This window comes from Ahaetulla prasina, chromosome 8 (assembly GCF_028640845.1).
Source record: "Ahaetulla prasina isolate Xishuangbanna chromosome 8, ASM2864084v1, whole genome shotgun sequence".
Lineage (NCBI taxonomy): Eukaryota > Metazoa > Chordata > Lepidosauria > Squamata > Colubridae > Ahaetulla > Ahaetulla prasina.
In genome coordinates this window covers 11,042,317-11,058,364 of record NC_080546.1, presented here as the reverse complement: position 1 = coordinate 11,058,364, position 16,048 = coordinate 11,042,317, and the positions used below count along the sequence as shown (strand labels likewise).

The 16,048-nt window shown below is 47.2% G+C and overlaps 1 protein-coding gene across 1 annotated transcript in view; it reads right to left on the bottom strand.

Annotated features, from left to right (window-relative positions):
- Positions 1-15,137, bottom strand: part of FRAS1 (Fraser extracellular matrix complex subunit 1) — a 548,508-nt gene extending 533,371 nt beyond the window's left edge. The window contains exon 1 of the mRNA XM_058193082.1: positions 14,671-15,137. Within this exon, the coding sequence (XP_058049065.1) occupies positions 14,671-14,740 (70 nt within the window). The 5' untranslated portion in view covers positions 14,741-15,137. The remainder of the gene's footprint in view (positions 1-14,670) is intronic.
- Positions 15,138-16,048: the final 911 nt, after the last annotated feature.

Here is a 16,048-nt window from a genome sequence, read left to right as displayed (position 1 = left end):
AAGTACTGAGTCATGCAGCCACACCCCACAGGATATAAAACAGAAAGAGCTGCTATGCCTCTTCATAGCAGGCAAATCAACTGCTTAATTAAGAGCTGAAGTACTGGTTGTTGACTCATCGGCATCAAGGGAGATAACAGAGACACTTGGCAGACACTCGCTAGTTTGCTGCCAGAGCTGATAGTGCCGGCTAATTAAGCCATCGCTCGGACGGAGGCGAGGGGGGACAGAACAGCTATCTTCAAATTCACGATCCCAAATCTCCAGGTTGGAACAGAAATCAGGTCTTCGTCCTTCCTTCCACCATGTAAACAACCATACCATAAAATAGAACAGTACTATTATCCCCATATTACATGGTATCGGAAGGAGGGCATGTGAATGAAAGCCAAGAGTAAGAGATTAGTACTGGCAGTCCTCCACTTATGACCATAATTGAGGCCAGAATTTATATTGTTAAGTGAGACATGCTTTAAGCGAGCTTTGTCCCATGTTTTAGCAACTTTTCTTGATGCAGTTGTTAAGTGAATCATCACAGATGATAAATTGAGTAACCCGGTTGTTAAATGAACCCTATTTCCTCCACTGACCTTGCTTGTGAGGAGGTCGCGAAAGGAGGATCACATGACCTTCAGCCACTGTAACGGTCATAAATATGAACCAGTTGCCAAGCCTCCAAATTTTGATCAGGTTGTAATGGTGCAAAACGGTCGTAAGCAGCGATGGAATTCAATTTGTTTAACTACCGGTTCTGTGGGTGTGGCTTGGTGGGCATGGCAGGGGAAGGATACTCACTTGTGGGGTGCCGCAGGGGTCGATTCTCTCGCCCCTTCTGTTCAACATCTATATGAAGCCGCTGGGTGAGATCATCAGTGGCTTCGGTGTGAGGTACCAGCTGTACGCTGATGACCCCAGCTGTACTTTTCCACACCGGGCCACCCCAACGAAGCTATCAAAGTGCTGTCCCGGTGTTTGGAAGCCGTACGGGTCTGGATGGGGAGAAACAGGCTCAAGCTCAATCCCTCCAAGACAGAGTGGCTGTGGATGCCGGCATCCCGGTACAGTCAGCTGAGTCCACGGCTGACTGTTGGGGGCGAGTCATTGGCCCCGATGGAGAGGGTGCGCAACTTAGGCGTCCTCCTGGATGAACGGCTGTCTTTTGAAGATCATTTGGCGGCCGTCTCCAGGAGAGCTTTCCACCAGGTTCGCCTGGTGCGCCAGTTGCGCCCCTTTCTAGACCGGGATGCCTTATGCACGGTCACTCACGCCCTCGTGACGTCTCGTCTGGATTACTGCAATGCTCTCTACATGGGGCTCCCCTTGAGGGGCATCCGGAGGCTCCAGTTAGTCCAGAATGCGGCTGCGCGGGTGATAGAGGGAGCCCCTCGTGGCTCCCGTGTGACACCTATCCTGCGCAGACTGCACTGGCTACCTGTGGCCTTCCGGGTGCGCTTCAAGGTTTTGGTGACCATCTTTAAAGCGCTCCATGGCATAGGGCCGGGCTATTTACGGGACCGCCTACTGCTACCGAATACCTCTCACCGACCCATGCGCCTCACAGAGAGGGACTCCTCAGGGTGCCGCCAGCTAGGCAGTGCCGTCTGGCGACACCCAGGGAAGGGCCTTCTGTGGGGCTCCCACCCTCTGGAACGAACTTCCCCCAGGACTCCGTCAACTTCCGGACCTCCGAACCTTCCGTCGCGAGCTTAAAACACACTTATTCATTTGCGCAGGACTGGATTAGTTTTTAAATTTATATTGGTTTTAAATGGGTTTTTATTATTTATATTGCTTTTTAATTCGGCTTTGTAGAATAAGTTTTTTAAATGTGGTTTTAGTGTGTATTTATATGTCTTTTACTTGCCTGTGAACCGCCCTGAGTCCCTCGGGAGATTGGGCGGTATATAAATGTGATTAATAAATAAATAAATAAAATACTGCAAAATCTCCATTTCAACCCACTCCTGGGGGAAAAATATTGCAAAATCTCCATTCCCACCCCACTCCCGTGAAAGTATACTGCAAAATCCCCATTCCTTCCCCACTCCTGGGGGAAGGATATTGCAAAATCCCCATTCCCTCCACACTCCAGTGGAAGGATACTACAAAATCCCCATTCCCTCCCCACTCCTGGGGCAAGGATATTGCAAAATCCCCATTCCCTCCCCACTCCAGTGGAAGGATACTGCAAAATCCCCATTCCCTCCCCACTCCTGGGGGGAAGGATATTGCAAAATCTCCATTCCCACCCCACTCCTGGGGCCAGCCAGAGGTGGTATATTTGCCGGTTCTCCGAACTACTCAAAATTTCCGCTACCGGTTCTCCAGAACCTGTCAGAACCTGCTGGATTTCGCCCCTGGTTGCAACACATTTTTCCGTGCCGTCGTTCATTCTGGTCACAAAACGAACAGCTGTTAAGTTGAAGTGTATCTGTACTATTCCTGCCAATCTCTAATACCTCGATCAGCTTGAGCCGAACTTTTTTTATGTACTGAAGGTATTTGATTTGTAGACTCGTCGCTCCTGGCCAACATCCGGACTTCCCCAGGTTGGCTGAGGCAGACAATTCCTCGGATCGAAGTGTTTCCGCACATTTAATTGGCATTCCTTCCTGTCCTTTACAAGCAGCTGTTTTTTTCTTTCTTTCTCTAGACCGGGATGAATAATGAATGAAAACAAAAGGAAAGGGAGGGAGGGGGAGATTAACTATGTCGCCCAATGCCCAGGAGCAGGAGGAGGAGCAGAAAGCTAATGCATACCTCCCCCCACCATAAACAACCACTCAAAACTTTCAAACTTTTCTCAAAGGCATTTTAGGCAGGTCAGTCATGCATTTCCAGGCTTAAATACACAGGATATTGAACAGGACCTTGAGAGAAATGGGCACTTTAATCCAAATCCCGGTGTTTCTGCCTTAAAAGATTTCAGGTTATCTAATATCTGGGGATTTAAATGAACGGGAGGTTGTGAGAATTAGCAATATCGGTTACGGCCGGTAGTGTTTTACTACTGCTCTTTATCATCTCTCTTGTGGAACTTCAACAATACACAATACAATACAATACAATAGCTCAGGCTGGTAAAGCCTGTTATTAAGAACACAAAGCCTGCAATTACTGCAGGTTCAAGCCCGGCCCAAGGTTGACTCAGCCTTCCATCCTTTATAAGGTAGGTAAAATGAGGACCCAGATTGTTGGGGGGGCAATAAGTTGACTTTGTAAAAATATACAAATAGAATGAGACTATTGCCTTATACACTGTAAGCCGCCTGAGTCTTCGGAGAAGGGCGGGGTATAAATGTAAAAAAACAAAAAAAAACAAAAAACAAAAACAATACAATACAATACAAGTGCAACAATACACGAGCAAACAATAGATTTAAGCTTAATGATAACCACTCCAATCTTGATTGCAGAAAATATGACTTCAGTAACAGAGCTGTTAATGCCTGGAATGCACTACCTGACTCTGTGGTCTCTTCCCAAAATCCCCAAAGCTTCAACCAAAAACTGTCTACCATTGACCTCACCCCATTCCTAAGAGGTCTGTAAGGGGCGTGCATAAGAGCACCAGCATGCCTACCATTCCCGTCCTGTTGTTTCCTTTCGTTATATCCAATTAATATAATTATTACATACTCATACTTATATATATGCTTATATATTGTATAGTTATTTCATGCTTTTGCTTATATATACTGTGTGACAAAACAAACAAACAAACAAACAAACTGTGGGAAGAGACACATTTGTACAACCAAAGGACTTGGAAATCACATCGGGGAAGAGAGATGTAAAATACAGGAATTTAAAAGTGCCGATTTTCAGGAGGGGCCCGCGAAGCTGTTTTAAAAGAAATAGAATTCTTCCGTTTCTTGGAGTCACTAAAAGCTGTGATTAATATATCCGTGATGGCAAGCCTATGGCACATATACCAGAGGTGGCACGTAGCACCCTCTCTGATGGTACGTGGGCCGTCGCCCCAGTTCAACTCTGCTGCGCATGCTCGTGCACGTCCCGCTGGCCAGCTGGTCTTTGGGATCTCTGCTGCACATGTGCAAAGGGGACGCGTGCAGGGGGGCCGTACATGCATGTGCGGGGCGCACATGCACGGGGCATGGGATGGGACCAGGGGTGAAATCCAGCAGGTTCTGGAGAACCGGTAGCGGAAATTTTGAGTAGTTCGGAGAACCAGCGAATACCACCTCTGGCTGGCCCCAGAGTGGATGGGAATGGGGATTTTGCAGTATCCTTCCCCTGGAGTGGGGTGGGAATGGGGATTTCGCAGTATCCTTCTCCTGCCACGCCCCTCAAGCCACGCCTACACCCACCAAGCCACGCCCACAGAACCGTTAGTAAAAGAATTTGAATTTCACCACTGGGCAGGGAACACGTGGGGGCATCTGCCTGTGGGGACGTGCGGGGGACGCGTGCATGTGGGGGAGCACACGCGCAGGGGCTGTGCATGCATTGCATTTTGGGGGTTCGGGTACACATGCACTTGGTCCGGAAAAGGTTAGCCATCACTGTTATATACCCTCGAACCATTTCATTTGGAGGCGCCTTATTTTATATGATAAATCTTTAATTAAGGGTAATATATTTTACAACTGTGGTTTTTTACGCCTGGAGTACTTTTAGTAATAAATGCATTTATAAATACAACTATAATTACAGGTAGTCCTTGACTTACGACCGTCATTGGGGCCAGAACTTCCGTTGATAGGCAGGGAAGACGTTAAGTGTCACACACGATCTTATGACCTTTTTTTTTTCTTTTTGCCACAGTGATTAAGTGAATTGTGTGGTTGTTGAGTGAATCTGGCTTTCTCTCACTCGTTTTCCTTGTTGGAAGTTGCCCGAGTAGGTCGCAAATGGCGATCATGGGATCCCACTGGAACCATCGTAAGTACATGTCAGTTGCCAAGTGCCTGAATTTCGACCACGAGACCGCAGGGGCACGACGACAGTTGTAAGTGTGAGGACCAGTTGTATGTCACTCTTTTTCAGTCTTGACGTAACTTTGAACAGTTGTTAAACAAACGGTCGTAACTCGAGGATCACCTGTACTACTTCCACACTCCAAATCACAGGCCGCCATCTTCCAGATGAAGTTTTTTTCTTCTTTTAGCTCAGCGTTGTAGATGCCGATTTGCAACTTTGGGGCAGAAAAAATTACGTTTCCCATTCTTTTTCCTTCATCTGGGGTTCTTCAGGAGCCCTGGACTGCAACTCCCATCATTCCCTAGCCGGCACAGCTGAAGAATTCCTGACTGATTCAACCAGAAATGCCAGGGCCAGAATTACTGTATGCAAAGCCACGGTTATCATTCCTGTTTTAAAGACAGGAAACTGAGGCTGGAAGGCCGTAACTGGCCAAGGCATCGCCATCACATTCTAGCTTAGTGTTGTGGTTTCTATCGCCGGTCCCTCCAGCAGCCGACTTAGAGGAGGAGGAAGCATGGGAGTTAGGGACAGCATCAAGGCAACCTGAGAGCTCCGATGGGGAAGAGGGAATGGAGGGAATGGAGCTGGGAGAGAGAGAGATAGAGGGGGAGCCTGGGCCATCCGTCAGCCCTCAGATGGAGAGTCAACAGCAGGGGTGAAATCCAGCAGGTTCTGACAGGCTCTGGAGAACCGGTAGCAGAAATTTTGAGCAGTTCGGCGAATCAGCAAATACCATCTCTGGCTGGCCTCAGAGTTGGGTGGGAATGGAAATTTTGCGTTATCTTTGCCCTGGAGTGGGATGGGAATGGAGTTTTTGCAGTATCCTTCCCCTGCTACGCCCACCAAGCCACGCCCACCAAGCCACACCATGCCCACCAAGCCACACCTACAGAACTAGTAGTAAAAAAAAATTGGATTTCACCGCTGGTCAACAGCCTCCCAGGTCTGGAGGTGACTGGAACAGCTGCGTCCAGTGGCTGATGCATGGATGAGCAGAAGGCAGAGGAGAGGAGAGGAGTGGAAATCCATGGGCTGATCCTTGGATAGAAGAGCCACCGCTGCTAGCGAAGCCCCACCCTAGCTCTAGGGATAAAAGGCAGGGGGTGGAGATGAATAGATGTGGCAGACAATCATTCATCTCTGTGCCGGACAGACTTGTTAGCCGGCATTGTGAGAGAAACTTTTTGCTGGCGTTCCTAATAAAGGAATCTTTGAGTTAACTTCAGAGGGTTTGTCGTGTTTGGGGAACTGGGTCAGAACACGTAGGTTTCCAAAATCCCACTTTTATTACAGAGATATAAATTTATTGATGCAATTTCCACGCTCCAAGAAGAGCAGTGTTTTCCTCCAAAAATAATTTCCATTAAGGAGAAGAAGAAGAAAACAGCAGAAAAGAACCCTTGTCTTTTCACTGGCACCACCTAAAATACTTTTCCAAGTGTTAAAAGAACAGCTTCCTAGAGGGTGGGAACATCCTGGATCTTGTATAAGCCACCTGTCAGTTTTCCATCCCTTCCCTACACATCTTCGCTCCCTTATGAATATAAGAACCATAACTGGTGCTTCTTTTGTTGCTGTTGTTGTTATTATTATTATTATTATTATTATTTATTCGATTTTTATACCGCCCTTCTCCCGAAGGACTGTTGTTATTGTTGTTGTTAGTTGAGAAGTTGTGCATGACCCATCGCGACCCCATGGACGACGTTCCTCCAGGCCTTCCTGTCCTCTACCATCCTCTGGAGTCCATTGAAGCTCACGCCGACTGCTTCAGTGACCCCATCCAGCCACCTTGTTCTCTGTCGTCCCTTTCTTCTTTTGCCCTCAATCTTTCCCAGCATTAGGCTCTTCTCCAGTAAGTCCTTCCTTCTGATTAGGTGGCCAAATATTTGAGTTTCCTCTTCAGGATCTGGACTTCTAAAGAGCAGTCAGGGTTGATCACCTCTAGGACTGACCGGTTGGATCGCCTGGCAGTCCAAGGGACTCGCAGAGTCTTCTTCAGCACCAGAGTTCAAAGGCCTCAATTCTTTGGCGCTCAGCCTTTCTTATAGTCCAACTTTCACAGCTATACATTGCAACTGGGAAAGCCAGAGCCTTGACTATACGCACTTTTATTGGCAGGGTGATTAGCGACCCCAACGGAAGGGATAACAAATGATGGCAAGAAACTGCATAAAATAACATTCTGAAAGGCACTTTCACAACACAACCAGAAATATTGATCCCCAAAGAACCAAGGCAGAAACAGGCAGTCCTCATTTAAGCGACTGCCCCATACAGCGACTGTTCACATTTGCAACAATGCAAAAGTAACTTTGTGCCAGGCCCTCACATTTACGACCTTCGCAGGTCCATAAAGCAAAGGAAAGCTGAAGTAAGATCGTAGGAACAGTCGTGGTTAGAGACCCCTTCGCTTTATAACTTAGTTGCTGGTCCCATACAGGGGTCACTCAACGAGAACTATCCCTTCAGCTTTTGAGAGCAACTGATTTTTGTACAAAATGGCCTCAAAGCGGGGAATTCTGGGAGTTGAAGTCCATATATCTTGAAGTTGTCAGGCTAGAAAAATAGCGATTTTGCATGACCGAATACTTCAACTCGGTGGTCTTAAACTCCCTAATTTCAAGAGGAAAACACCCCTTTCCAATCCCCATTCCCACCCCAAGTTCTCTTCCAGATACTTCTGGTCAGAGGTGGGCTTCGCATAATTTAACAACCAGTTCGCCTAGTACAGAACCAAAAAGGGGAGCGCTTGCGCATGGTTTCAAAGACATGGCAATTTCATGTGCGTGGCTTCCAGCATATTTTTTCAGGACAGCCACGGTGACTAGAGCGGGCAAGGCGTGGAAATCAGCTGGGCTGTTTGGGCAGAGTGAGCGATCCAGAGAGTGAGATATATAGGACAGGATAGCACCGGGGTGGGTGGGTGGCAGTGGTGGGTTGCCCCAGATTCAGATCGGTTCGCCGGTTTTACCGGTAGTAAAACCGGTGGAAGGCTCCGCCCACTGACCTGGACGTCATCAGGAAGCTTCTGCGCGCGGTCCCGTTGCAAACCGGTAGTAAAGGTAAGTAGAACCCACCCCTGGTTGGCGGGCCCAGCCGATTAGTGGAACAACCGGTTCGCCTGAATCGGTCCGAACCGGCAGCAGCCCACCTCTGTTTCTGGTGCAAACGAACCTTCTGATCTAAAGCAGGGATTGCCCAATCCGGGTGCGCTTCAAGGTGTTGGTGAACGTCTTTAAAGCACTCCATGGCATAGGGCCGGGTTATCTACGGGACCGCCTGCTGCTACCGAATGCCTCTCACCGACCCGTGCGCTCTCACAGAGAGGGACTCCTCAGGGTGCCGTCGGCGCGACAGTGTCGTCTGGCGACACCCAGGGGAAGGGCCTTCTCTGTGGGGCTCCGCCCTCTGGGCGAACTCTCCCCAGGACTTCGTCAACTTCCGGACCTCCGAACCTTTCGCCGCGAGCTTAAAACTCACTTATTCATCTGCGCTGGACTGGGTTAGTTTTTTTAAGTTTATGGGTTTTTAATGGGTTTTTATTTTTAAATTTTAATTGTGGCCAATTTAATAAGTTTTTTAATTGTATTTTAATATTTATAGTGTATTGTGTATTTTTTACTTGGCTGTGAACCGCCCTGAGTCCTTCGGGAGAAGGGCGGTATACAAATTTAAATAATAAATAAATAAATAAATAAATAAATTTAGCAACTTTTAAGACCTGTGGACTTCAACTCCCAGAATTCCTCAGGCAGCCATGTTGCCTGAGGAATTCTGGGACTTGAAGTCCACAAGCCTTAAAAGTTACCAAGTTTGAAGACTCCTAATCTAAAACATGATGGGGGCATTACAAGGGCATATCGCACCAACTTTTGTCTGCGCTTTGATGGCCAACGTAAGACAACTGAAACACACAAACACTCTCGATGACTTGGCTGTAGAAGAAGGAAGCCAGTGAAAGGGGATTTTGTGCATTGTCCCATGCATAAGTTCCAGATGATCCCCCTTCGATGACAAGCCCCTCTGAAGGAGAGACATCAATCTTGCTCCTCTCTGAAAATAATCCAAGGTGAGGATAGGAAATAAGTTCATTGTGCAGTATAATCATCTGTAAGATTTATTGCCCGCTGCCATAAATTATGCAAGGTTTCCAAGAATTAATCCTCATAGACCCAAGTCCATCATGCCTCTCTCTCTCTCTCTCTGCCTGGACTGTGGCACTTCCAACTTTAGGAAAGAACCTAGCACAGTATTGCATAGGAAATTGTGTTTTTTCACAAGCCTCTACATCTGGGGAAGGTACCCTTAAATTTATCAGCAACAGGATTAATCTATTCGAGATCTCTTTACAGGTAGTTCTCGACTTACAACAGTTCATTCAGTGACCACTTGAAGTCACAATAACACCGGGAAAAACTTTTTATATATTTATATATTTATTTATTTATTTATTTATTTTATTTTGTCACAACAATATATGTAGGAATCATACAAAAGATTATATAGTATATAAACATATATGAGTAAATATAAGGAGGTATAAGCATATATATAGGAAGAAGAAAAGAAAAACAATAGGACAGGAATGGTAGGCATGTTTGTGCGCTTATGCACGCCCCTTATGGTCCTCTTAGGAATGGGGTGAGGTCAATAGTAGAAAGTTTTTGGATAAAGCTTTTAGGATTATGGGAAGAGACCACAGAGTCAGGTAAAGTATTCCAAGCACTGATGATTCTGTTACAGAAGTCATATTTTCTGCAATCTAGATTAAAGCGGTTGACATTAAGTTTAAATCTATTAGTTGCTCTAGTATTATTGCAATTAAAGCTGAAGTAGTCTTTAACAGGAAGGACATTACAATAGATGATTCTGTGAGTTAAACTTAGGTCTTGTCGAAGGCGACGGAGTTCCAAGTTTTCTAAGCCTAGGATTTCAAGTCTGGTGGGATAAGGTATTTTGTTGTTTTCAGAGGAATGGAGAACTCTTCTTGTAAAATATTTCTGGACACGTTCAATTGTATTGATGTCAGAGATGTGGTGAGGGTTCCAAACAGGCGAGCTGTATTCTAGAATTGGTCTAGCAAATGTTTTATATGCTCTGGTTAGTAGTGTTATGGTTAGAAAAGAAATATGAATAAAAGGTGGTAGGCTAACAAACTAGATACCGTAAAAGTAAATGAGAGAAAAGACGAAAAAGGAATAGAAACTCAGATGACACCCATGTAAATGGGAAAAGGGGGAAGGAAAAAATGCTATTACGTAAATGTAGAACTATGATGTTATATGTGAAATCAGCTAAATGGAAAAGGAATTGAAAAGAAAGTATAAATGAATAGAAGATCAGAGCTGCTCAGATACCAATAAGGAAAATATTGAATTGAAAATGAAAACAAAAAGGGAGAGAGAATGGAAAGAGTAGAGGGGAGATAAGAGGGGAGAAGGGGAGAGAGGAAGAGAAGAAAGGGAAAAGGAGAGGAAGAAAGGAAAAAAAAGAGTAGGAGAGAAGGTTAGAAAGGGGGGGGGAAGAAGCGAGGAGTGAGCAATGGGAAGGGGAAGGAGAGGAGGAAAGAAGAAAGTAGAAAAGGAAGAAGGGAGGGAAGGAAAAGAGAGAAGAAAGAAAAGAAGGATTGTTGTAAAACAAGTGAAAAGAATTGGTTGAAGAGCAGCCCTGAATATATAACATAACATAACATAACATAACATCAGAGTTGGAAGGGACCTTGGAGGCCTTCTAGTCCAACCCCCTGCCCAGGCAGGAAACCCTACACCATCTCAGACAGATGGTTATCCAACATTTTCTTAAAAATTTCCAGTGTTGGAGCATTCACAACTTCTGAAGGCAAGTCGTTCCACTTATTAATTGTTCTAACTGTCAGGAAATTTCTCCTTATACCGGTATATATATATATATATATTCTTTTTTTTAAAAAAATCGCTTAGGATGATGAGATGAAAATGTAAATAGTATAGTATATATATGATTAACAATGGATAAGAGACTCTACATTTATAATATGTCTATTTGAACTAAAATAGAAAACTTTTTTTCCAAAAAAAAAAAAAACACTGGAAAAAAGTGACTTGTGACCATTTCTCACACTTACGACCCTTGTAGCATCCCCCCAGTCACGCGATTTACATTTGGATGCTTGACAACTGACTCACATTTATGACGGTCGCAGTATCCCGGGGGGGGGTCATGGGATCCCCTTTTGCGACCTTCTGACAAGCAAAGTCGATGGGGGAAGAAGCTAGATTCACTTAACAACCGTGTAACTAGTTCAACAGCTGCGGCGACTCAAGGAAAGTCGTAAAATGGGGCGAAACTCACTTCACAAGTTTCTTCTTACTTAGCAATATAAATTCTGAGCTCAATTGTGGTCGTAAGTCGAGGACTACATATTTTTGGAGTGCTTTCTATCCAAGCCAGTGAAAGCACCCTTTAAATCAGGGGTCTCCAACTTTGGCAACTTTAAGCCTGGGGGACTTCAACTCCCAGAATTCCCCAGCCAGCTTTGCTGGCTGGGGCATTCTGGGAGTTGAAGTCCTCCAGGCTTAAAGTTGCCAAGGTTGGAGACCCCTGGTTTAAATCTCACTTGTTTTAGTTTGTATAAATACCGTCAATGTGAGAGACAACGTCCAGGTAATCCTTGACTTACGATCTCAATTGAACCCAACATTTCCATTGTTAAGTGAGACATTTGTTAAGCAAGTTTTGCCCCATTTTACGTCTTTTCTTGCCACAGTTGTTAAGTGAATCCCTGCAGTTAATAAAGTTAGTAACCCGGCCGTTAAGTGACTTGTGGCTTCCCCACTTTTTAATCCACATGATCACGGGGAGGTTGCAACGGTCATAAAAAAGAACAGTCATAAACCACATTTTTTTCAGTGCCGTTGTTAACTTTGAACGGTCACTAAATGAACCGTCGTAAGTGGAGCACTATCTGTATAGAAGTAGCACAAAATGAACACACGCTTTATCCATTACGTACATACAGATAATCCTTGACTTACCACAATTGGGACCAGAACTTCCGTCACTAAGCAATGTGGTCATTAAGTGAGCCACACCCAATTTTACAACCTTTTTTGCCACGGTCATTAAGTGAATCGCCACAGTTGTTACGTGAATCGTATGGCTGTAAAACGAATCTGGGTTCCCTCACTGTTTGTCAGAAATGCCCTGGGAAAATCTCATATGGTAACCACTGCCAGTATAGTAAAAAAGGTAAAAGTTTCCCCTGTCTGGTCATACCTGACTCTAGGGGGCGCTGCTCATCATCCTTTCTTAGCCGAGGAAGCCAGTGTTGTCTGAAGATACTTCCGTGGTCATGTGGCTGGCATGACCATACGCTGAAGCGCATGGAACACTGTTACGTTCCTACCAAAGTGGTACCTATTTATCTACTCGCAATTGCATGCTTTCGAACTGCTAGATGGACAGAAGTTGGAGCCAGAAATGGAAGCTCACCCTGTTGCGCAGCGCTCGGATCTTGAACTGCCAACCTTCCAGTGGACAAGCCCAGCGTCTTACCCACCGGGCAGTGGTGAAATCCAATTTTTTTTACTACCTGTTCTGTGGGAGTGGCTTGGTGGGTGTGGTGTGGCTTGGTGGGCGTAGCAGGGAAAGGATACTGCAAAATCCCCATTCCCTCCCCACTCCTGGGGGAAGGATATTGTAAAATCCTCATTCCCACCCCACTCCAGGGAAGGATATTGCAAAATCTCCATTCCCTCCCCACTCCAGGGGAAAGATACTGCAAAATCCCCACTCCCTCTCACTCCAGGGGAAGAACACTGCAAAATCCCCATTCCCTCCCCACTCCTGGGGGAAGGATATTGCAAAATCTCAATTCCCACCCCACTCTGGGGCCAGCCAGAGGTGGTATTTGCCGGTTCGCCGAACTACTCAAAATTTCCGCTACCGGTTCTCCGAGCTACTCAAAATTTCCGCTACCGGTTCTCCAAACTGCTCAAAATTTCCGCTACCGGTTCTCCAGAACCTGTCAGAACCTACTGGATTTCACCCCTGCCACCGAGCCACTACACCCCCTCAAGTCTCATAAACACAATGCTGAGCGGGCAACCATTCAAATGTTGATTGTGTGGCTGCAGGAATGCTGTGAAGGTTGTTAAAGCAAGAACTGGTTGCAACAAGTCAGCACCATTGTCATTTTCAACAACCTTTCAACGGATGGTCGTAAGTAGAGGATTACCTATACATTAAAAAGTCAAGCAGCCCCAGAGGAGTCGATACTGAATTCATTACCAAACCAGTGCTGCGTTTGACATTTTAATTTGGAAATCAGAAAACGGGTAGCACGGAAAACAATTTTGGAGTTGTTTTAACGATGCAGATATTAAATGCTGAACTTGATGTCTTTTGAGAGAGAAATGACGGTCCACTTTGGAAGAGAATCCTCCAAAAAGATGCGGGACATGCTTGTATGATATATTTGCTACCTGTGTTCCACTCTACAACAACCATTCCTTTCTTCTGACAAAATAATAGCAATCACTGGATTGATACTTGTCCACCACAATGATATCCTATCACAAAGACAAGCATTTTGATTTTGGGGAGACCATCTGGAAGTTGATGAATCACACAAGACTTAGTTTAGAAACAGAGCTTCGAATGTTGTTGTTTTTTCAATTTAGGAAAAAAAACCTAAATTCAACTAGAAAGCCTGATCTGGTATTAGCAAAGAATGCCTAACCTGGATTTAAAGAACAGGGATCGGTTATATTCTAACTTCCGAAGACTTCCCAGCATCAGGCAGGATTTACCATCAGGCAAAAAAACAAACTCCAAAACCCCCCCAAAAACTGGAAGCTTTGAAAAAAGGGCAGTAACTGTTCGCATTTTTCCCAACAATGAGTAAACAGGGACTCCAAAAATCCTTGGCTGCAGATGGGCTTGGAGCAGTTTACTCCATCCCCGGGGGTTGCAATGTAATTGGGCCAATCCCTATTCAACCCAGGGAGATCTTAATTGATGTTTTCCTCCGATTGTATGGAAAGCAAGCAAGCCAGTCAGTGGAAGCCTATGGAGATTCTCCAGTCATTCAGTTATCCCAATTGGATGGGATTATTCTTTTTCCAAGAGGCCACTGGACTTTCTGTTTGTTTGTTTGCTTTTTCCTTTGAAGAGGTTTCACTTCTCACCCCAGAAGTTTCTTCGGCTCGGATGATCCTTCCATCCCCCAGCATTCAATCCAAGAGCCGAAGAAGCTTCTGGGATGAGAAGGGAAACGTCTTCGAAGAAAACCCCCAGAAACTCAAGTTACACTTTTGGGATAACTGGATGACTGGAGAATCTCCATAGGCTTCCACCGGCTGGCTTGCTTGCGTTCCACACAAAGGGAGAAGATCACTTAAGATCTCCCTGGGCTTTGGGACAAGCCGGTGGAAAGTTGGAGTCCGCCAGTCGGAACTTGCTACCGGTCCCTACCGGTCCCCTTCCATCCCACGTGCGGCAGAGGGTTTTCACCTGGGCCAGGTCCTCTGGTCCCCAACACCTGGGGGAGAGCACCTGGTCGGAGAAGCCCAAGCCCGCCAGGTACAGAACTCGAATAGAAAGCTAATAGGACCCTCGCCGCGGAAACTCCCCCGAAAGACCCTAAGTTTTGTCTTTCCCAATCTCCCCTCCCCACCCACTCCGCCACAAACCCCGGACTGAAGTCAGGGGATGATGGGGGCGGTAGTCCCCTCCACTCACCTTCAGCCTCGCGGGGCAAGAGAGCGAAGAGAGCCAAGGACGAGAGAAGAAGCGCTGCCGGGCAATCCATCGCTTAGCCGAGCCAAGGAGGGGAGAGTCGGTCGGATGGATAGATGGGATGGATGGAAGACGAGAAGCCCCCCGCGGGATTTTTCCTCGGTTGCAAACTCGTGGCGGGGTGGTTGTTGTTGTTTTTTTGCCGGGGCACCATCCAGCAAAGCATCAGATCCCCCCACCCACCCCGGTTCTCCAGCTTTCCCTCCCGGCTCCCGGGCAGGGAGATCGGTGGAGGAGGGAGTAGATCTCCTTTCGGGATCCTGCAGGAATCCGGGTTGGTTGGTTGGCTGGCTGAGTCGGAGAGGCGAGTCCCGGCTAGGCAGCGAAAAGCGAGCGAGCGCCCAGCAGCGGCTGGTCTTCCCCTTCCTTGCGCCAAGCGCGGTGGCGGCTTCTTTCTCCAAGCGGGCGCCCGCCGCAAGTTCTCTCCTGCTTAAGTTCGCCGCCCCCCCACCTTCCTTCCTCCTCCCTCCCCAGGCGGAGCGACCACTCCCCCCCCTCCTCTTCCACCGACCACCTCTCCGCCCGCGATCCCAACCACCCCGACGGCTTTGAAGATCCCCTCCCTCCCTTCCCTTCCTGGATCCCGCGTTTTGACGTCGCCCACCGGCCACCCACCGAGGCTGCGGCGGATCTGCCCACCGGCTCGGCCCCCTCCCCGGGCGAGGCTGCCTTTATCTCTCTCTCTCTCTCTTTCTCCGGGCAGCGCTCCAGGAGGAGAAATCCGGGGAGTGGGGGGATCGACCTCCTCATCCTCCATCCCCCCCCCCTTGCAAGTAGAGTCCCCCAGCTTGGGCTGAGCGCTCGGCGCGAGGGGGGGGGAGTAGGAAAAAAAACTTTGCAGCGGGATCCCAATCCGATCCATCCCGGCAGCGGGCGAGCAAAAGGCGACCCTCCCCCACCACTCCTCCTCCTCTTCCCCTCCCCACCTTTCCAGTTGCAAGATCAGATCCGATCCGGGCTGGGGGGGAGAAAAGGAGGGGGCGACCAAAAAAAAAAATTTATAAATAAATAAAATAGGCGAGAAACTCGGGTGGGCGCATATTGCAAAAAAAGAAAAAGGCAGATCGGCGGAGCGTTTTATTTTCTTTCCCACGCACAGCCCAGCCATGCCTTGGCCGCTTCTTTCCCGGGCTTTGTGCAGGGTTGGTGGGGGTCCGCGCGCGTGTGTGTGTGTTGCACGCTTCCTTTCCTTCCCCCGTTCTCTCCCTCTCCCTTTAGCACAAGCGAGCCGCCGTGCAACCGTGGTGGGGAGGGGGGTGCGGTGGAGGAGGGGCGGGGGGGTCTCTCTGCAAATCCTTACCCGGGAAGTGCCGGTTTGCGA